Source organism: Stenella coeruleoalba (assembly GCF_951394435.1).
Source record: "Stenella coeruleoalba genome assembly, chromosome: 16".
Taxonomy (NCBI): domain Eukaryota; kingdom Metazoa; phylum Chordata; class Mammalia; order Artiodactyla; family Delphinidae; genus Stenella; species Stenella coeruleoalba.
The window spans coordinates 45,134,819-45,157,909 of NC_137162.1; the positions used below are offsets into that span (position 1 = coordinate 45,134,819).

Sequence of the window (23,091 nt, forward strand, 5' to 3'; positions counted from 1 at the left end):
GCCGCAGCAGCTCCAGACCAGGCCCCGGCTGCGCGGAGCAGTGGGGACATTCTTCCAAGGTAATGATTAAGCTGAGCACCTGGCAAGCTGGGAAAGTGAGCCCTATTCACACCTCGGCCAGGCTGAGGTGGCCTGGACTGGTTTGGCAAGAGCCCGGAGCTGGTAGCCACAGCCTCCCGCTGCACACAGGCCACCTGGAGCATCTCGGGCCAGAGCTTCGGCTGCCTGCCTTTCTGGGACCCTGCACCATGAAACTGCAGGTGTTCTGGACGGGGCTGGAATACACCTGTCGTCTCCTGGGCATCACCACTGCTGCAGGTAGGACCCCGCCCCTCAGCTTTGGTCCTCTGTGTACTGGGCACAGCAGACAGGACTGTCCAAGGGGTGGGAGCCGGCCAGCGAGGGATGGGAAGAAACACCTGGCCACATATTCGTCACTTTCTTTCCCCAAACCCCAGAAACACTGCTCTTCAAGGCAGCAGCAGGTGCAGTGGAGAGAGCCTGGGGCTGGGATCCAGGGGTCTGGTACAGAATCTCTGCTTGGCAACCCACCATCCCTGTGACCTTGGGAACCCTCAGCATCGTCATCTGTGAAATGAGTAGAAAGAGTCTGCCCCACCTCCTTGGGGGCTGTTGTGAGGTGGAGGTGGGAGCTGAAGGTGAATGTGTAAAGGGCTGGGCAAATGTAAGAATCGGCTGCCTCACTGCACAGTCAAGGGTCACTGGAGTGCATCTTGTTTTCTTCGAACCACAGCCCCACTTCATGGAGAGAGAATTCCCAGCACACGGGGCAGGCTGAGCTAGAGAGCTGGACACAGAGATCCCAGGCTTCCCTTAAAACACCGGGGGTTTGGGGGGAGAAATGGTTCCCCGTGCTGGACTGCTGTTCCTCACCCAGCCTGATCCGGGGGCTGCTCGACTTGCTGGGAAGACAGATGGTTACAGTAGTACCTGCACAGCTGTGACCCTGAGCTCTGCCTGCTCACTTCCCCAGCTCGGACCCGGACCCTAGCCCGAGCCCCGCACGTGGCCAGGATCTGTGTTGGGGAGGTGAGCAGGCAGCATTCTGAGCCGTGGCTCTGGCCCCCACTGTCCCCTGGGGACAGAGAAGAGACACCGACTGCCGATCAAGTCCTTGCCCACCATTACACACAATCTTACGAATGGGTCTTGGAAAATGGGAAATGGCTCCCAGCTCAGACCCAAACAGTGCTGATTCCTACTCCAGCCCTGTTGCTCACCGATGTGTGACATTGGGAGAGCTACCTGGGCGCTCTGGGATCATGCTTTCTAATCTTTATGATAGAAATAACTGAGTCTGCTAGCCAGGTGTTTTGGAGAGTCGAGGATGCATGAACTGAGCATAGCTAAGTAGAACTGAGGATGTAAACCTTTTGGGAGAAGCCCCAGGACATACTTCAGAGCTCAGTGGGGATCTGTGTCATTCCCTGGGTTCAGGGCCAGCTTCACTGCTATGCTGGCCAGTAGGCTCTTCTAGCAATTAGCCCTGACTTGGCACAGGGAGGCCTGCAGTCAATGGTCTAATACCACCCCTCCTGTTACAAGAAGGAGTACCTAAGTTCAAATAGGGGCAGTGACCTTGCCCAAGGTCATGCTACAGGTCAGAGAGATAGCCGCCCTGGAACCCTGATGGCTGTTTTTTTTGTTTTGTTTTGTTTTTTGCGGTACGCAGGCCTCTCACTGTTGTGGCCTCTCCCGTTGCGGAGCACAGGCTCCGGACGTGCAGGCTCAGCGGCCATGGCTCACGGGCCCAGCCACTCTGCAGCATGTGGGATCTTCCTGGACCGGGGCACGAACCCGTGTCCCCTGCATCGGCAGGTGGGCTCTCAACCACTGTGCCACCATGGAAGCCCTGATGGCTGGATTTTTAAAAAGGCCAGGACTCTGCCCAAAGAGCTCCTACTTCCCAGGGCAGGAAGCCCCATCCAGTGGGCACCAGGACAGGTCTGGAATTGCTCTGCTGAGGGCCCTGAGTAAATGAACGAGTAGGGGAGCCAGGTCCAGCCTCCATCAGAACCACCTTGTCACCTACATGAGCTCCAAGGTCCCTAAATGTCCATCCTGGGGAAGGGAAGTTAACCCTCAGTAGGGTTTCTGTGTCTGTGTCTGGGGTTTGAGTCCTCATCTACCACCGTTGATCTTGACTACACCCTGCCCTCCTCTATGCCTTGGTTTCTAAATATGTAAAATGCACCCCTTTCATCTGTCAGAAATCACAGTGACACTTCCCCCTGCCACGCTCTGCCCAGAGGGGAGACCTGGCTCCTGTCGGGAAGCTGTTTTAAGAGGTATATAAACTTTTAATGGATTAGCTACAGACAGTTTAAAAGTCCAATTTATCCCAGCCAGTGGAAGGGTCTACAGCCACACACACACACACACACACACACACACACACACGCTACACACACAAACTTCTCTGAACTACAGCCCTTATCTCTGTGCAGAGGGCCACTGTTAATGCAGAAGACGGTCCTCTCCCTTGATTTTGATATAGGATCCAGGCTAAATATAGGCCACTATATTGCCTTCTAATGGCCAGGCTTTCCAATAATTGTGTTTGGGCTTTCTAGAGTGCTGGGAGCAGGTGGGAAGCTAGAAAGAGGGACTTTAGTCATCTTGGGAAACTCTCGAGTTTCTTTCAGCGTCACTGAACTGCTGGCCTATTTCCAATGTGTAAGATTTGCAAATTCCTTATTCTCTTAAGCCTCTTTTTTGTTGAAATCCTCTGTTAAGAAGTCCAGACCTCATTTATAGGGGCATTGCTGCTAGAGAGGAAATCAGACTTGAGACAGAGGCTGTCACTTTGCAGAAACTCTGGGAGACCTAAGGTAGCCCTGGTCTGCCTGTGGGGAAGAGTGTGGGTTGCCTAGAAGCTAGGAAAAGCGTGTGACCCAAGGTCACCCAGAGTGTCACCTGCAGGGACCAGGCAGCTCCTGATCCAGCAGCCCCTTCCTGGTTTCCCTTTCCCTCTGCAGATGGATCTGAGGCTGTCAGCAGCTCTAAAGGCGCCAGGACCTGGGGACATGCACCAGGATGGCAAGGCCCAGCGGCTGTGGCCGAAGCACAGCTCACCTCTTCCTCCCCATTCAGCCCTTTTAAATGAAGCTTCATTAGGATGTCCAGTGGTCCCAGGGGTCATTGCTGTCCCACCCCTATGACCAGCCCCACACCATGAGTGGGCGCAGACAGAGCATTGCCACCGCCAAAGAAGGGTAAACAGGCCTTGCAGATTGCCCCCGGGGCAGAAGTGTTTTGAAAATTAGAAAATGAGGCAATTCTCTCCCTTTGAAGTCGTAAGCTTTCCAGGTCATCACAGACCCACTCCTCCTTATCTGACTTACACTTGGCTGGTGTCATTCATTTGTATCCCCTGCCTGGCCATGGAAGGCATCGGGTGTCCCTCTGTTGCTGAGATGTGGCACCAGGAACCACCCAAAGAAAAGACACAACCGGGGAACTGCACTGGAGCAGACTGGAAGCACTGCACACCTGCCAGTAAACATGCCGGATCCCTACGTGCCCATCCCTCTGGCAGGTTCTCACTGTGTCCACCTGAAGACAGGGTCATGACATCCGAGTCAGAGACTCAGGCCCCAGGGGAGGCTCAACCCTGTGTTTCATTCTCATTAACTGTCAGGAGGGGGGCACCTGGGAAAATGGGTTTCAACTGAGATGGGAGCGCTGAGGCCCAGGGCGCACTTCCTCCATAAAATTAGAAAGGGGCCTATCCAGCGAGGTTGGTACCCATCCTGTGCTTGGAAGGCAGGACTGGCTTCCCTTTGCACCTCTGCTTTCCTCCTTATCCCCCAGAGTGAATCTCCATAACTTCCTCCCCAGTCCTCAGCCCCTGCCCCAAGCCTGCAGAGAGAGGGTGGGAAGAGCTCCCTGTGTCAGGGTAGATGTTACACCTTGAAGGCCCTCCAGATCTGGGCTGGGGTACGGAGGGAGGTGAGGAGATTCATTTCCCTGGGCCTTGACCCTGGAGAGAAAGCCCTCTCCTCACTGCTGTGTCCTTGCACAAGGACAGGCCTGGGCTTCCCGCAAAGAGGAACTGCTGAGGAAATGTCTCTGGGCCCTGTGGGGAGGCCTCTCAACTTTCCTCAGAGCAAAACTCACTCAAGCTTCTCGGGGGCGTTTTTCACTCTTCCAGCCTCTGCTCTTGATGTAACAGCTGCTCGTGAACATTATTACCTGAGTATCTATCATGACCCTAGCTCAGGGCTACATGTTTTAAATGAAGTATTTCGTTTCATCCTCATAACTACCCTTTATTTTTTTAACATCTTTATTGGAGTATAATTGCTTTACAGTGGTGTGTTAGTTTCTGCTTTACAACAAAGTGAATCAGTTATACATATACACATGTTCCCATATCTCTTCCCTCTTACGTCTCCCTCCCTCCCTCCCACCCTCCCTATCCCACCCCTGTAGGTGGTCACAAAGCACCCAGCTGATCTCCCTGTGCTATGTGGCTGCTTCCCACTAGCTATCTACCTTACGTTTGGTAGTGTATATATGTCCATGCCACTCTCTCACTTCGTCCCAGCTTGCCCTTCCCCCTCCCCATATCCTCAAGTCCATTCTCCAGTAGGTCTGTGTCTTTATTCCCATCTTACCCCTAGGTTCTTCATGACCTTTTTTTTTTTAATAACTACCCTTTGAAGCACCATCACACTCATCCTCGTCCCCATTGCACTTGCGGGGGAACTGAGGGCTGGTTGGTGAAGTACCTGGTTCAAAGTCTCACACTCAGGAAGCAAAGAGGCAAGATTTCCTTTGATGACTATCTACTCCTGAGACCCTACTCTTCATCAGCATGCCTTCCGCCTAAATCAGGCCAAAGGACGTGTCTTTCTATGTCTTGGCGAAATGATGGGATGCAGAATGCAAGACGCACAGAGGGTACCAAAGGGGCTGGCTGAGGCCACGCTATCAGCCTAGTGCCCCCACCATCGGTCAGTCCTGACCATGCACAGCCTCAGGCAGGTGAGGCCATGGTGAGAGTGGACATAGTTACACTGAAGCAAAGGAAGGACTGACCAGACACTTCCTAAACCTAAAGACACTGATATTCTTCTTATCTGCAATATTATATGATCTTTTCTTATTGAATGAAATTTCTTTAAATTCTAGAGTGCTTTACAACTTTCAAAAGTTTCACACACATGATTTCATATAATCCCATAATAACCTTTTTTTTTCCTTTCCCCCTACTCCTATATTGCCCTTCTCCCCTTCCATCTCCCCACTGGTAAACACTAGTTTGTTCTCTAAAGCTGTAAAGTCACTGATATTTGATCCAACTGCTAATTCTCTGTCTGTGAATGATTGCCAAGCATGCTTTGACTGGCACCACCACGACCATCTCCAGCCAAACCCACACCTGGACCTCATCTGGGGACAGACAAATCTGCACAAATTTCCAGAAGGAATTATCGCAGTAGGACCTTCCATGTATGGGTCCAGAGGTACATGACTGACAACTTGCTGTAAAGCCATTATCTTGCTGCAGCCCTACCAGTACCTGTGAGGGTCGAGTGCTGAGCTAAATCCCATTTTACAGATGAGGAAACTGAGGCTCAGAATGTTTAGGTAGTTTGGGAGAAGTTACACAGCCAGTAAACAGCAGATCTGGTGTTGGAGCCCCAGTCTGCCCACTCACAGGGCAGTGATGCAGCGGAACATCTGAGGGCTGTCGGCACACAGCTCCCAAGAGAAGGGCACCACTCAGCCAATGAGGACAGGAGCCGGGCTTCAGACAAAGCCATTTTAAGCAAGTCCTGCTTGCCAGAAATCAATTACTTTCGATCAACCTGGGATCACTTAGGAGTTTTGCTTTGTTCCAGGTTTTTGACCCCTTCACCTCTTCTCTACATAAAGGACAGAGCCACATTCCTGACAGCCCCATTCCTTGCCACATTCCATTCAAATGCAGGCTTATTAATATAGTCTAGGATAAAAGAAGCATTTAAACCCAGATGTTCTCATTATTATTTAAAGAGTACAACAAATGCATTGTTTGACTTTAGCCCCATTCAAAGCTTTCAAAAGAAAAAAGAGAATGCTTCTGAGGCAATCGTCTTGGGCCTTCCTTGCTGATTTCCAGCCTTCTTAAATGTATATCTCAGTGACCACCTCCTGCCATCTCAGGAAGCTTCGTGCGCTCCAACACGTCCACAGGTGGGTTTATTACCAGGCAAGAACGAATTGTTTTCAGATCCTGTGAGTGGATGTGGACTGTTTTCCAGTCTGATTGTCCCAATGGGCAAATGAAATACCCCCACCTTAGTTCCACCCTCTTACCACTGGAAGATAATATAATTTACTTCAAGCATTTCTTTCTTTACTTATTTGTGCCTGTGTCCTCCTTCTTAGATTTAGAACAAAAAATCTGGATCTCCACCTAGGATTCATTTATCTGACAAACATTGGCTGAGCCCCCACTTTGTGCAATGTAGACACATAGATTAGGATGGTATGACCTCTAACCTAGAGGAGCGCATGAGGTGACCAGGGAGACAAGCTAGTCAATACATATTCCAGCGCCAAACACTGCAGCCTAGTGTTTGAGAGGGTGAATTTGTGTCCTTCTCTACCACTTAGTAGATGTGTGACCCTAGGCGTGTCAGCTAATCACTTTAAATGTCAGTTTTCTCATCTATGAAATGGGAATAACAAGTGCATCTGAGCTCTGGGAACGTGAGCATTCAATGAAACAATGACTAAAGCAGCAAACTTCATGGCACCTAGATTCTCACTCAGCGCTGGTTAATTTTAGACGAACGTGCAGGACACAGGGATGGCACAGTGTGAGTAATGAGACCTTCTTGCAGGATGGAAAAAGAAGAAAGATCAGAGGAAAGGAACAAGCTAACATATGACCCTGGAGGCTGGAAGGGGAGGAAGGGGCTAGACTATGAAAGGTCTTAACGCTGAGTAACATTTTTCTTCACATTTTGCGCTTGGGTCATTAAGATCATCACACAGCACATTAGTTATTTCTGCATCACATGTAGTGATGAAACCAGAAGAAAGATGGTAGCCTCATTTTATTCTTCATGAGCTGACAGTTCTTTTAAGATTTTTCTTTAGCTCTGTGCAACCATCTGAAGAGGGCTGTTATCAAAAAAGAATGTAGTCAGGAACAAATGGCTGATGCTGGGGAGATGGAGCCCTCCTGGGGCTTTCCCCTGAGCCTTCCTAGCTTGCCATAGGCTAGGTAAAGGTCGGGTAAAGAAACATGTAGAGACATGGATGGACCTAGAGACTGTCATACAGAGTGAAGTAAGTCAGAAAGAGAAAAACAAATACCGTATATTAACGCATATATGTGGAATCTGAAAAAAATGGGTATAGATGGTCTCATTTACAAAGCAGAAATAGAGACACAGATGTGGAGAACAAACGTATGGATACCAAGGGGGAAAAGGAGAGGGAGTGGGAAGAATTGGAAGATTGGGATTGACATATATACACTCTTGATACTATGTATAAAATAGATTGCTAATGAGAACCTACTGTATAACACAGGGAACTCTACTCAGTGCTCTGTGGTGACCTAAATAAGAAGGAAATCCAAAAAAGAGGGCTTATATGTACACATATAGCTGATTCACTTTGCTGTACAGTATACACTAACACGATATTGTAAAGCAACTATACTCCAATAAAAAAAAAAAAGAAAGAAAGAAACATGGTATGTGTAGCATGGAGAGAGACCATTTGGAGGCACGGTCATTGTTTTCTAGTGCCGGGAAAGCTGCATGTGGAGGAGTGAGCAGATACATTCTCTTTAAATGCAAGAAAGAATAAGAATCAAATACTTCAGCCAAATACTGTGACCTGAAATCAAGACCTAGAAGAAATTTCCCCTTGTGGGTCTCTGCAAGAAGGATGCTGTTCTGCCTGAGGGTCAATATCCTCGATGGCATCAGCAAAGGTCTGCAGAGTCCCTCCACGTAAACGATGTCATCAGCAAAAGGTGGTGTATTCGCCCAGATGGTTTCATAACCTTGAATTTTATAACCTTGAAGGAAGAAATAATATCTATGCTACACATCCTTTCCAGAAACTTGAAAAGGAGGGAGTACTTCTCAAGTCATTCTATGAACTATCATTATAGTGATACCAAAACTAGAAAAAGGCATGATGAGAAAAGAAAACTATAGACTAATACCCCTCATCAACATAAATGTAAAAATTCTAAAAGTTCTGACAAATCAAATTAAAATATATAAAAATATAATATACATAACCAAGTACAGTTTATCCCAGAAATGTAAGGTTGCTTTAATATTCCAAAATCAATTTATGTAATTGACCATATTAACAACTAAAAACGAAAAGCTATATTATTATCTAAATAGATAGTGTTTCCCTGGGAGTGGACGGAAGCATTGGAAGGTAAGATTACAAGGATATAAGGAAACTTTTGGGGTGATAAATATGTTCACTATCTTGACTGGAGTGATGGTTTCCCTGGTATACACACATGTCAATACTTACCAAATTGCACATTTTAAATATGTGCAGTTTGTTGCATGTCAATTATACCTCAATAAAGCTGTTTTTAATAGTGGATGTGTCAGTTATCTATTGCCAGAATAATGCTGTGTAACAACTGCAAAACCTTAGTGGCATAGAGTAATAAGCTTTTATCATTCACACATCTGGGCGAGTAGGTTAGGCATCTCTGCTAACGTAGGCTGGGTGTACTCACCTATCTGAGGGTCAGACAGCTGTTGGTTTGTCTAGACTGGCCTTGGCTGGGATGATAAGGTCCCTTGTGCTCCAGCAGGCTGGCCTGGCCATGTGCCCATGATAATGGCAGAGGCATGAGAAAGCAGGTCCAGTTCACAAGCCCGTTTCCCATCTGTGCTTGCCTGGTACCTGATAACATCCTGTTGTCCAAAGCAAGTCACATTGCTGAGCCCAGATTCAAGGGAAGGGGAAACAGACTTCTCTTCAGTGCAAGGGACTGCAAAGTCATATAACAAAGGGTGTGGATACCAAGGGGGTGAAGGCTTGCAGGGCCATCATTGCAATCTACCACAGGCACTTTGGCCAATCTACAAGGCCAAACAAAATAGTCCTCTTGGATGGTCTACTATAGTCGATAGTAGAGAATCCAGTAGAGAATGAGGACTCTCTCACCTTCAGGAAATTCTCCCTAAGCAGGCTTGTGAGTGGGTTGGAGGGCACTGAGGGCCACCCTATACTCTAAATTCTCTTCTAACTGAATATCTAGAATTTTCTTCTATAAAATCTTGGCCTTTTCTCATAGTGTCTCTGAACCCTGGCGCATAGGTGTCCCCTGAATGGCTCTCAACACACTGGTAAACTTCCCTGCCAGGCTTAGCATCTGCCACAACTTCTCCTGAGTTAAGAAACCTGCAGCTACTACTTTATTGTCTCATTGGATTCTTAGCAACTAGTTCCAACATCTCTGTGTTCTTAGAAACGGTGCAAACCTAGCCTTCGCGTCTACAGTCAGCTGTGACCCCCTTTGAACCATCCCCAGCCATTGTCATCAGATCAGTGTGTCCCTACCTGAGATGTCCCTACAGACACTAAGACCAGTAGGAGATATGCCATAGCTGAGGATGAAGAAAAGCAATAAATACGACGTGGGGAGTTATGAGGTGCCCTTAGCAGCAGTGAATATGACATACTCACCCAGCTCCCCAGTCATCCAGGGCCAAGACCACTGCCTGGCATGGAAAGCCAGTTAGCGTGGCCTCTAGTGACCTCTGTGAAGTGTCCTATGTTGCCACCAGGACACTGCACTGAATGCAAGACAGGTGTCAAAACTCAACCCAGTGATGGAGTCAGAACAGATAAGCTACAGCCAACCATGACATCGGCCCTGAGGCAAAGGTAGCACGAGGCCAGAAGCCTTGGAGATAGCCCTTTAGCCATTAGTACCACAGACAGGCCCCATCCTCAGGAGCACACAGGCCCTTAGCAGGCTGCACAGAGGGGCTTAACACATGAGATGTACCGGGAGATGGGGCTTTGGGCCACTTGTATCAATCAGGCCTGCAGAAGGGACCCGAGACAGGAAAATCAATGAACAACATCAATACATAGAGAAGAGCTCTTGAGCCACAATAAAAACATGTATTAACAGAAGGAAAGGATAAGAATAAACCCTCCCCTTCCCCTGAGACTACTGATGGGAACAACCTGCCTCTCCTAATAACTCCATTAGCCACCATCTACATTCGCACAACTCTCTATAATTTACTAAGCCTGAGGCTCCTAGTCAGTTATGCGTGTTGTATCATCCCCATTTTTCTGGAATAGGAAGCAAGGAAGGGAGTTATCGTTTGCTTGAGGAGCCAGGACTCTGCTTTTCTGATCAAGCCGCATGTTCTCTGTCACAGCACTGCACGCCCATAGCTTTCATTGACCCACACTCTGGACCAGAGCCTCAGGATGCCCGAAAGATGCTCCGGTGTGTGCCTGGCCCAGGCCTGCACCACAGGTCCAGAATCTCTGATCCCTGCTAAGTCTGAACTATAACCAACAGCTCAGGAAGGCAGCTCAGAAGAAAGTCCTGGTCTCTGGGAGAAGAAACTACTGTGCTGTGCTTGGACTCGGCCCAGACAGGAGGGAAAGAAACTAGAGGCCAGGGAATAAGACGCAGAGGACAGGCTTGTCCGCAGATGCTGGTTTCTAACCAAACGCCAGAAAAGATGCCTCCCTGGAGACAGGGAGGGGAAGTGAGATGGAGGGGTGGGCCAGACTCTGCCAGGGTGGGCTTGTAATATGAGTCTGTTGGGTTGGGATGAGGGGCAACGTGATCCTAAGGGACAGACAACAGGGAGGGATGGAAGGAGTCTGAGGCCCCTCCGTGGGGGTGCAAAAGCAGCACAGGTGGCTCCGCCCAGCACCTGCACCCCCCGTGGCACAAAGAACAACGCCGCCCAGGATCAAGGCTCTTCTGGGGCAATTCTTTCTTATGGAGAAGTTGTTATAATGAAGCCCTGATTCTGGGGACATGTATGGCATTTGTCCCCCATCTCCATTCTCAATCTCATCTCCTCTGTCCCCGGGTCCAGCTCAGGGCAAGGGCCACAGCATCATTTGTTGGGGTGAGTGGCTGTTGTAGGTTGGCCCATTTTGCTCAGAGCTAGAGCCCTGTGAAACCGCAGAAGACGAGATGGAAGCACAGTCTAGGAATAGCTGTCAGGAGACACCACGGAGCCTGGGCAGGCAGCTGCGGGCAGAAGCTGGGTCGAGGCCACAAGCAGACAGACGGATGAGGGGGACAGAAGCATTGCCTCAACCTCACATGGTCTGCCTCTGAGAGCATGAGCCCCAGAACTGGGAGGATCCAGTGGGGGACCCTTTGGCCCCAGTGTCAAAGGGACTTATGGCCTCCCATGAGAACCCCCTACAGATCTCCTGGCCTGAGGGGTCATGTCTCTGACTTCACCCCCTTGCCCTCCTCCCCCTACCAAAGGGCATATCTCTATCCCTGGGCTTGCAGAATCCAGCATGTTTACTGTTGGTTGAGAGCTTTTGGAAGAGTGACCCCACTTTCCTTGATGCAAAATGGGCTACCTGGAGGCTGGGAAAGCTGCCCGGGCCAGAGGTAGAGGGAGGAAGGAACTTGTGTGTATGGGCCACATGACATCTATGAACACAAATCCCAGGTTTTCAGACCTGTTTTTTTTCTCCAATCCAAGCAACAACTCCAGGAGATACAACGAATTCTCCCCATTCCACAGATGGTAAACCCAGCTCAGATGAATTAAGTACTTATCCACCGTTACCCACACAGAACTGGATTTCAACCCAGCTCTCTCTTTTCCCTATTGTTATTCTCATTTTTTAACTGCAAACTGCTTCTAGAGTGTTCCTGAAATGCCCCTTTGACTATTGACCCTCTGTTTCCATCAAAAGACGTCAAAATAGCATTCCATATGCCAAAGGGGTGCAAATCAGGAAAAGGGGCTGAGTTCCCAAGACCCCTTCTTGCCATCTGCTGGTCATCGCCAGAATCCCATGCAAATCTACAAAGATTATGAGGTGGATGAAGGTCCTGCCTCGCCCCAGAAGTGAACAATCACAAGCAACAGCTTTGAGCAGAAGACCCCTTCCCCGGGCCCTGGGTGGGAAGACACTTCCCCCGGCTGGACTGGATTCTTGTACAAAAGATTGGTGATTTCACTGAGCACCGGTGATGTGCTTGGCATTAATTAATTTACTGAATCCTCAGAGAGATTGGCTCAGCTATTAACTGGCAAATGGGAGACCGAAATGCAGGACCCGACCTAGGCATCCATGATTGGTTTGTTTGTTTCTTTGTTTTACTTATACTCCCTGTGCCTCAGTTTCCTCTTCTGTAAAGTGAGGGTAACAGTACTAGGACTGCTATGATGATTACATAAGTTAATAAATACTTAGTGCTGAGAACAGGACAGGAGACACAGTGAAAACTAAATACATGAATATTTGCCTGCATAACACACACACACACATACACACACACACACACACACACACACACACAGGTCGACAGTGGAAACCAGGAAATGGCCCATCGCCTGGAGCCAGAAGGCTCAAGTTTGCTCTATCGGTCCTTTGTTTTCTAGATGTGTCCTTGGGGGAACTATACAAGGTAACTGAGCCTCATTTCCGTCCCTATGAAATGGGGAGTATAGAACTCCCTGTGCTGCGGGGCTGCTGTGAGGAACCAGGACGCGTGTGACCGTTGTGTATCAGCCACTGAGTGCTCTACCGGTCACATTAACACTGCAGAGGGGAGTGAGGCTGTGTGGCATCCCTGACTCCTCACCTGGGACAAGCCAGCAAGTGGCTGGGACCTGGAGAGGACAGTGTCCTCCACCGCCCTGGCCCATAAGCACGGGGAGCGCTGGAACCCCCATCGCTAAGAATACATAGGCACCCCCTTCCTCGATGGAAGAGCTCTGTCCCCTTCTCCCTGAAGTACTTCCGCATCCCCCCACGAAAGGAGGGGAGGAGGTGCTGGCACCTGAGTGAACGGCTCCACCCTGCATTTCAGGAGACAGCATTTCCGCAGTGGGCAAAGGGCTCCGGCCACCTGAGCATGGGTGCTTATACAGAGAATCCGCCAGGGCAAAGAGGAGGCATCAGGCCCGGGGAAGCAGCCCCCCGCGCGGCAGAGATGACGGGCCACACACGGGCAGCCGAGAACAGAAGCTCAGTCCCGCCATCTTTGACTCTCTGGGAGGCAGACGAGCTAAAGTCACTGTTCGGCAAATACCAGCGTGGGTCGTCAGAGCCCAGAGGGAGAAACGTAGGGTGCGTGGGCTGTAATCAGTTAGGGCCAGAAAGAGGTCTGAGGGGTGGGTCACCACGGCGGGAGGAACATCTGCGTGCTGTCCGTGGAGCGTTTCCATCAGCGGGCGGATGGGTCAGGGCTGCGGCTGGTTGAGTGAAGCCCTGAGAGTCAGGAGACAGCCAGGACCCAGCAAGTCCACACACGTGGGTCCAAGGTGGATTTACACGTACAAATGCAAGGTCAGGTATTTGAGCACAGACACCAACTGCCAGGAAGAGACGGGCGGAAAGATGAGGCTGAGCCGCATCTCGTGTCCCAGCAAAACCCCAGGGGCTTAATCCGCCCGGGGTCCGAAGTGATGAACCAGGAGTGCGTGATGCAGCCGCCAAGCCAGCAAGTGAAAACGAGGGCACGGAAAGAGCAAGAACCCTGATCTGGGCAAAGGGAACACAGGTGGGGGCAGGTCCCATGGCCAAGCTCTAGGGCCCAGAAACACAGCCCACATGGGCCTACAGGATGGTAAGGGCCCTTGAAGCCGCTGCATGTGGAGGACACCGGTGGAGCCCAGGGCTTGGTGGCCTGTCAGTGTGGGCTGTTTCAGGGGCACTAAAGGGGTGGCAGCATGACCAATGTGGACAGAGGACAGGCATCTGCTCTGGGAAGACTGGATTAAAAGGCCTCTGGGGTGCTGCATGAAACCCCTCTGGTTTCCAGAGACCAATCCTGAAGGCTCCTTGCTCCCTTGCACCTTCCCAGCTACAGCTCCCTGTGTCACATGGAGAGGAGCCTACCCTGGTGCCCAATCCCCAGGAGAGGGCTCACTCCATGTCCAAGGAGCCTGCACAAGGCAGTGCCGTGGCTGGAGCACCTGGGCCCACTCTTCCCTCCTCTTCTTCTCCCCTTAGTGTTGATCGGCGTGGGCACTGAGACCTTCCTCCAGGGACAGTTTAAAAGCCTGGCTTTCTATCTGCTGTGAGTATGTGTGCATGTGCCCTCCCTGCCTGTATGTTCTGTTCCAGCTCACCCCAAGTCCATCTGCTGAGACTCACCCACAGCATCCCCCCATCCCACATGAGCTCCATTCCGTCCCAAAGGTGAAAGGAGTAGAGGTGGCTTCTGGAATATCCCTTTGTTGGGAAGGACTTTAGCCAGATCATCTTGTAAATCAACCAACTAGCATCCCATCCATCCATCCACCCACCCATCCATCCATACATCTATCCATCCATCCATCTCTTCAATCATGTCTTTATTCAGAAAACAATAACCAAGCTCTTGTTTTAAAGATTGGGGAATCAGTTCAAAGGACTATCTATTTGAGCTCCTCTACACGCCAAGCACAGTTAAATGTTTTATTTACCTTATGTCCTTTACCTTTGACAGCATTACAGAAGAAGTGCATATAGTCCGTTTTGCAGATTAAAAACAAAAAAAAATTCAGAGGGAGTAAGCAGCTCAGCCCACATCACCAAGCCCATGAACAGCAGGGCCCAGATTCATCCACCTGGGTCCCTTCAGTGTCTCAGCCTCTGTCCTTTCTCCTCTGCCAGCTGCCTCTACAGACGCCCCCTAGTGGGAAAAAGATCGCTGTGCAGTGGTATCCCAGAGGGATGAGGAGAGCCTGGGGTCCCTGCGGGCTCTACAGCCCAGCTTCTCAGCAGCTCCATCCTAAGGGAGCCTTGGCCTGCCTGCAGGGTCACCAGGCTGCATCCTCTGGCCCCCAACTCCTCCCCTCCATACCCACCCTCATCACGGTGGCCTGGTCTATGTCCTAAGGAGCCCTCCTGCCCCAGGGAGCCTCTTTGGTTTGCTACATGGATCACAACTCCGTTCCACCCTTCTGGCCCATCTCCACACTGCCACCTAGAAACCTGGTCCCTCTGTCCACCTTCAAGGGATCCCAGAGCCTCCAGCCCACACTCCTTTGCCATCTTCTGGCCTCCACCTTATTTCTTGTCACTCAACTTACACCCCAGGAGCTTCTGTCTTCTTCTCAAACTCACCCACATCACCTCCCCTCTAAGCCATTGCTCCATCCTGTAAAGTACACGAGTGCCTTCCCAGCCACTCCGGCATTCCCAAAGCCTGTCATTCCTCCCTGCATTTCACCCTGGGAAGCCTCCCCGAGCCTGGAGCCCCTGCTGGCTGGAAGGGGCTTCTCCTTGCTCCGAAGGGCCTCCACATCTTACTGAGCCTGTGCCTGGCCACGGTGCACTGTCTGCCTCGAATCCAGAAGCAGGGCGGGCCTTCCTCCTCTCCACATGGCTGCCTAGTTCACCCACAAACATCCACTTCGGGTAAGAGGTGGAGGGTATTATCCTACGGATAATGGCTGGTTAATGCAGACTGTTTTCTACCCAGAACCCTGCCTCTTCCTGACTGCTCCGTCCCTGTGCTGAGGGGACACTGTGCCCATCTGGTCACTCTGTGGTCCAGTCCTAGACGATGTTTCTTCCACCCTCAAGACCCTTGCCCCTTACTGTAAACTAGTCTATGTTCTCCACCCATGCCCTGCTCTTACCCCTTGGGATGGGCACCCATTGCCCACCTGGCCCATCCCTCCTGCTACTCACACCCCACTCACTCCGCAAGGGACACCCAAAGGCCCAAATGTCCCTCCCTCCTCTTTTCACTCCTTCTTCCACTTATCCTCCTCCCATACTCACAATCTCCCCCACCCCTGCAGATCTCAGAGTCCTGCCACTGTGTTCTCTCCGTCTACTGGAGCATCTCCCCATAAGACTGTCACTTCCTGCTCTGTGTCCCCAGGGCCAAGCAGGGGCCATGGCCGCGAGTAGGCACCAGTAGGAGCGGACCTGTCATTGGTTTTCTCCGGGCTTTTCTCCACTTCTCCTCTACCCCTGCTGCCTCCTGTCTTCCTCCTTCCAAAGAGGCCCCTCAGCACCTTCCTCACACTTACCCACAAACGGTGGCTGAAGGGTGCACATGGGTAGCATGGAACCCTGAGCAGAGGCCTTCGTGTGTAGGATGTTGCTACAAGGGCAGGGCTCCCTGCTTGGATTCACTGCCTCATCTGAGTGGCCCAGCATCCCTGGCCTCAAGAGGCACAGCCTCTGTAGCACCAGTTGGGAAGTCTGAATGAGCCACTCTATTCCCAAAGCCTCAGTTTCCCCCTCTGCTCCAGGACATAGAAAAAGGCAATGTCACTTGTTTATCAGAGCACATGCTCTGGGGCTTCCCTGGTGGCGCAGTGGTTGAGAGTCCGCCTGCCGATGCAGGGGACACGGGTTCGTGCCCCGGTCCGGGAAGATCCCACATGCCGCGGAGCGGCTGGGCCCATGAGCCATGGCCGCTGAGCCTGTGTGTCTGGAGCCTGTGCTCCGCAACGGGAGAGGCCACAACAATGAGAGGCCCGCGTACCGCAAAAAAAAAAAAAAAACACATGCTCTGGTGCGCTTGGTAGGCATACAGGCTCTGCAGTCTGAGTGCTGGGTTCGAATCTTGGCCCACTACTGATCAGCTATGTGACCATAAGCAAGGGGCTTGACCTTCCTGTGCCTCAGTTTCCCCAGCTGTAAACTGAGGGTAATCACAGTGATTTAACAAAAATCATTAAATGAATTGGTATTTGTAAAGCCCTTAGAAATGTACGCCATATATTCATTATGTAAATTAATTATTACCATTTAAAAGCTGAGGAGAAAGAGCTAGGCAGATACTGGGAGGCACAGAGAAAGTGGGAGAAGGTAGGGATTAAGTACTAAATGGTCAGAGGGAGAAAGAGAGAAATAACTAACATTGTCAAACGGACAAGAGAAGAAAGGGGGAGACCTCCAAGAGGCACTAGCCTGTGCAAAGGCCATGTGGCACCTAACAGCTTCATGTAGGGCTTTCAAAGGCGTGCTAAGAAATTTCATTTCTATAGGCCAGTAAGACCCTCCAATAAAAAATGTAAGTTCCCCTCCAAAGATTCTGATATATACAGTCTGGGGCTGGCCCAGGAATCTCCAGGAGATTCTGACTGCAGGATCCCCAGACCACACTTGAAGCAGAGGAGCCTTTGAAGAAGTCTGGATGCGGAGGAATATCAGATTCAGAAGGAGCCCTCGGGCAGCTTGATGGTGATAGATTGGAGGAACAGAGGCCAGGAGGTGAGGGTCAGGGAGTCAGGGAAGCCAAAAGGGGAAGTTGGTATAAGGATTCAGGGGGCAGTGTCCAATTCAGTACAGGTGAGACCAGAAAGAATGGGAGTGATTCTCAGGCTGTCTAAGGAACACAGTCAGCCCCTGCTGGTGACTGTTTGGATGATGAGCAGGCAAGGGACCCAGCTTTAAGGCTCAGACAACCAGCAGTCGGTGTCAGCCCTGGCGACACTGGGTAGAAGGATGTGCCTGCCGGTGTCCAAGCAACAGTGTAGTGGACAAGTTTGTCTCCCCTGCTGGCCTGCAGCTCCCTCTTCTATCTCTGGGCCCCGGCCCAGCCCAACCCAGCACAGGCCCTGGCGTCCAGGCAGCTTCTGGTGCATGTTGACTGGGTGACAAGATTAGGTCAAGAAACTCCTGGTCAGTTGTTCGGCTACACAGAGGCCCAGGAGGCCAAGGCGCTGGGAGAAGACAGCCGAGGGAAGTGAAGGGAGGGTCAGAGGGTACCCGGCCTCCCTCACCTGCCTCCGCCACAGGTTTACAGGAGCCGCCGTCTCCGTGAGTGAAGGGGCCTACTTCGTGGCTCAGCTGCTGGCCATCTGCTTCCAGTAAGTAGCCTCCAGAGCGGCCCCACTCCCACCCCCAGCCCCAGACACTCCCAGATGCCTCCACCCACGAGACCACGACCCGGTAGATGTTCTGCTCCCGAAGCAGCCACGGACAGGTTCCCTCCCGACCCTGCCGCGAGCCCCAGCCTGGACATGGGCTCAGGTTCGTGGAGCTCAATGGTCCCCTTTTCCCTTCTCACAACCAGGGAGCGGACTGACTCATCCATTCAGGGCCTGACCCCCCCCCAGAGTCCCCCGACAGAGTCCATCCCCATCCTCAACCAGTCACTGTACCCCCCGTCTGAGTCATCTACCACGGGGCGAGTACCTCGCGGAAAGCCAGCTTGGAGCAGCCAGAGCTGGGTTTGAGAACTGACTCTGCCTCCTGCTGGGACCCAGGGACAAGTCAGGGCCTGCCTCCATGCCCGTTTGTGAGGCAGGAATGCAGATTTTTCAGAATCTTGGGAAACCACATGGCCACAGAGGCCTATACCTCTGCCCAGTCATGCTCCGTTCATGGAAGCTGTCATCAGGGTGGCCAAGGACTGACCCCTGGCCACAGTTCTCAGAATCTAGACAGTTGGGTCTCTAGGTGGTCAGCTAAAAAGCCAGGCTTCAAATCCAGCTGTCCTGGCATCGTGCAAGGCCGCCCTGAGGCAGCAGGCCTCCCCCATTTCTGCTGAATGTCACTGCTAAAGGACCTTTGCAATTTCTCAGGGCAGGGCAGGGAGGTGCCCCCGGCCTGAAGGGGCAGTTTACCGTCTCTGGAGTCCCTCCACTCCCAGCCAGGGTTTGTTACAAAATAATGACCACCAGAGGGCACCAATGAGCCATGGCCGCAGAATGTGGGAGGAGGGCTGTGCTCTGGTCCAACACGTCATCCGCCAGCCCACACCACTCCCCCAAAGCCAGACTGGGCAGGAGGTGGTGTGCAGAGCCCCGCTCCAAGCCAATTCAGAGGATGAAGGAGATGGACCTAAAGGCAAACACTTTCCTCCTTTGCAGCCTGGAGATAGCTCCCCTAAGGAAAACTGCCCAGCATCAGGCCTCTGCCAGGCCCACGTGTGGTCCTTGCATGTCAGTTAACAGAGAAGCCCCCTTGGGACAATGCCATCTCATGCCTAGCCAAGGCTCCTTTGAGTAGGGTGCAGCTGGATTCCAGCCCTCTCACCCATGTGGCCAGGCCCTTTGTGCAGTGCACAACCCTTACAACTGTCCCAGCCAGGTGTCTCCTGTACTGCACACTTTCTGCACTGCACTGTGGACTTCCCAGTGTGCCCCTGAGTCTCCTACTCTTCTCCCCACTGCCTTTGCAGCATCCTGAGAGCATTTACCTTCCTCCCCCCTGGGCCAAACACGCATGTCTGGGCTGCATTTCACAAAATTGCTGGAGACCCTCTGGAAAGGCTCAGGCAAGGCCCCTAACTGTGGAACCCACAGTGAGGTCTTCAGCCCCTGGGGGTGTTCAATCAGAGGCCACTGCAGGGAACGTGGTCATAATAGGACCCAATCCCAGACTCTGATGGCTTTATATATTGCTGGGGCTTTCCTGGGTCGCTGCCTACTCCCTGCCAATCCTGGACTTCCTCCCCCCAGGTGTCAGCCAGGGTCCCTGGCCTACAGAGCAAGGGAGAAGGCCCACTGGCTGGGCTGCTTCCAGAGGTTCCTGGCCTACATGCTGCTCTCTGTGGCCTGCTTCCTCCACCCTGTCCTGGTCTGGCACGTGACCATCCCAGGTAGGAGCTCCAGGAGGTAGTGGAGGCAGGCAGCCCCCACTGCAGGTAGGCTCTGAGCAGAAGGGGCTGCATCCCGCTCTCATGGACCTGCAGTGATGCTGGCCCCAGGGCCCCACTAGCCCCTCTGCCCTTTCTAGCATAGAGCATAGGGATGAGGAACTGATCAAGTGGTAGGAAAGTCCCAAGAAGTGCACCTTTCCTATAGGCGTCCAGAGGCTCTACCCACAAGAGCGAACTGACCTTTTCTCCAATGCTTGTGTGCGGTCTGAACTTTCAGAGGGAGCAAGATAGTCACTTCTCCATCCAAACCCTTCTGTGCCTCCTTAGCACCTACCCCTTCAAGTCCAAACTCCTCAGCCTGGTTTGAAAGGCACACCAAATGGGATCCCCAAAGACCCTTGCAACTCCGTCTTCTTCTCCCACCCCATTCGCCCTGCTCGTCAGCCCAGGTTCTGATCTCAGAAGCCAGCACTTGATGCTTCCACCTCCTGGGCTTTGACAATGATTTTTTCTGCTAGGACCCTTCTCCCTCCTCCTTAGCTGTGAAAACTGCACCCCTCCTCACAACCCATCTAAAAGTGCCAGGAAGCAGACCGCCCTTGGAGATGAGGTGGAAAGGTGGAGCCTCCTCTTCCTTCCTGCTGTTTCTCTTAAAGTACCTGTCGTGGCCTCTCAGGGACACCCCGTGCAGCCTTCACTCCTGAGCAGGACTCGGCTCTGCCGAGGCCACAGCGAGCCACGGCCCCCCACTCCTTAGAGAGCGTGAGATGCATGGGAGGCCCTGGCCCTGGCAGGCGGGACAGCCACCTTCACCCCTTCCTCTGGAAGACAGAGGGACCTCTGGCCTGGAGGCTGCATGAGGGGCCAGGAGGGGAGCCAACACTGTGCCAGCTGTACCCACAGGGATTTGCCATTTCCTCCATGTTTATAGGGCAGCAGGCGGTAAAGCAGGATCTCCCCACTCCTGGGAATGGAGGGAAGCCCAGTTCAGCAGCTGGGCCCAGTATCCAACATAGAGTCCAGGTGTGTCGAAAGCTTTGCAGGTCCAGCCCCAACAAGCCACCCCTGAGAGGGGGGCTGAGCGTGGTGATGGGAGGACAGGCGGGCAGCACCAGGATCGGCTGTCAGCAAGAAGGGGGCCTGGGGCACAGGGTCTCCTGGCTAACTGTCAGGGTGAGGGCCTCAGCACAGCACTGGCCCCGCTGACATCCCCCAGCCAGGCATCAGGCCTGCCACACGGGTCTGATGTGGGTCTCTGAGGACAAGTCAGGCGTAAGGGCTGCAGCACTGGGGACCTGAGTGTGGCCACACAGGCGTGCCGCAGTGGCCCTCTGGGACGGTGGGCGTGGACAGCCTCTGGCTTTTCTCCAGGACTCGTCCAGCATCCTGACCTCCCAGATCTCTTCCAGGCTCTATGCTCATCATCACTGGCCTGGCCTACTTCCTGCTGAGCAAGCGGAAAAAGAGAAAAGCTGCCGCAGAGGTGCTGGCCCCCCCAGAGCAGTACACGGACCCCTCTGGCAGCGCCGTGAGCACCACCGGCTCTGGGGACACCGAGCAAACGTACACCTTCCATGGGGCCCTCAAGGAGGGGCCTGGCTCCCTCTTCATCCACATGAAGAGCATCCTGAAAGGGACCAGGAAGCCCAACGCCCTCCAGCACCCAGATGCCCTGACGGAGCTGACTCTGGAGCCAGCTGACCCACTGGCCAAGAAGAAGCAGGTGCACTTTGAGGACAGTACGGTCAGAATGATCCCGGACCTGGCCGAAGACCTGAACGATGGAGACAGCGAGCCAGAGGAGGTCACCTCTGATACCGCCCCCATCATCCCTCCCCCCGAGGCCCCACTCTTCCTATCTTCCCTCGCGGGCACCAGCCTCTTCTGAGCTGCTTGTTCCAGGCTGGGGGATGCTCAGCAAGGGGTCTGTATAGATAGACAGCCCTGCCTGGAATTTCCTGATGTCCAGGGGCCCTGCGGGTAGCTCGGGGTCTTCACAGGTCAGTTCTTCAATGGCTGACCAGACATCCCCACGGTAGCTGGGCCTCTGGGACCATCGAGCGACACGACAGGTCCTGCGGAGACCTTGAGGGTGGCTCCAAAGAAGCTCGCACTGCCTCGAACCCTCACAAGTTTCTCTCTCCCAGACATGGAGTGGAGAAATCCTTGTGCTTTCCCCGAAGGAGAACATCATTCCCACTTCACACAAGGCTGCGTCAGTCCAGAAGCCCTGGGGCTTCTCTTGCTCCTGACACAGGTCCCAGCACTCAGCAAGGACTCACGGCCCATCTCATCTCTGATGTAACATTTCAGCTCTGAAAGGCCAGGGACGCTCTGGCAGCTTACACGTCTCAGAGGCAGGTGTAGACTACAGCTATGGGTCCTGAACTCCAACCGAGATGGCTCAGGACGGGAGCAGGGAGAAAAGGCAAGGCTGCGAGCCCTCAGGACGGGAGCAGTGCCGAGCAGTGGGCCGAATTCTCTGCGCGCTCTGGGGCTGGCGCCGGGCAGCAGGAGTCACAGAGCGACTTGAGACAATGCGGCTCTGTGCTCACTGCAGGGAGGGCCAGGCCAGATGAGCAATGCTCGTTCCAGAAGCATCGCTGAGGGCTCCCTACATCCTCACTACATGGGCTCTCAAGATTCCAAGTAGATGATGTAAACTGAAAGAGACTGAAATCTGACAGTCCTCAGCCGTGAATGCCAACACACAGGACAAGGCGCCTGCTGTATGCAGGGACCGCAGAGGTGGTGCCCTGGAGACTCACACAGCACGGAGACATCGCTCTGCCCTGCTTGGTGACTGTCGGGAGGATAGGTGAGAGATCTATATTTGTTGAAAATGGGAGCGAAGGAAGGAAGAGATGGGAAAAGAGGGAAGACAGGAAAGTGGGCAGGCAGCAGGCTAGGTCTCTGCCACGGGGCCACGGAAGTGACAGTTAACCCAGAATGAACAAAGAAAGATGAATCGGATACTCAGTGAAGGATGTGCAATATGTATTTCTACAAAGTGTTCTGTGGTCCGTGGGATCGTTACAAGGCAGAGCAGACACATTATTCTTCACAGGCAATCTTAATTAATCAGAAATTACAATGCTTCTTCATTCGTGCGTGTGAGCAAACACCAGGGTTCTGTAGAGCAAAACTTAGAGCACATGCTTTAAGGTCTAGATTAGAAACGTGTGCTCATTCTTGTACACTTTTCAACATTCCCTACAAGTTATTTTGCAAATGTATGGAAATAGCCAAGCAGGAGCTTGTATCAGTTTGGTGCCTAAATGCAGCAGGTATCCCAAACAAGTAGACTCCTCCCTGCAATAACCCAGTTCTTCTGTAAAACCAAGTGA

At 52.3% G+C, this 23,091-nt stretch overlaps 1 protein-coding gene across 1 annotated transcript; it reads left to right on the top strand.

Annotated features, from left to right (window-relative positions):
• Positions 1–248: 248 nt before the first annotated feature.
• TMEM72 (transmembrane protein 72) lies at positions 249–21,632 on the top strand (the record flags this gene model as incomplete). Its single annotated transcript, XM_079900464.1, has 5 exons — positions 249–318; positions 14,203–14,269; positions 17,937–18,008; positions 19,605–19,744; positions 21,154–21,632. 5 exons carry the CDS (start codon positions 249–251, stop codon positions 21,630–21,632), a joined length of 828 nt encoding a protein of 275 aa, XP_079756590.1.
• Between the last annotated feature and the right edge of the window lie 1,459 nt (positions 21,633–23,091).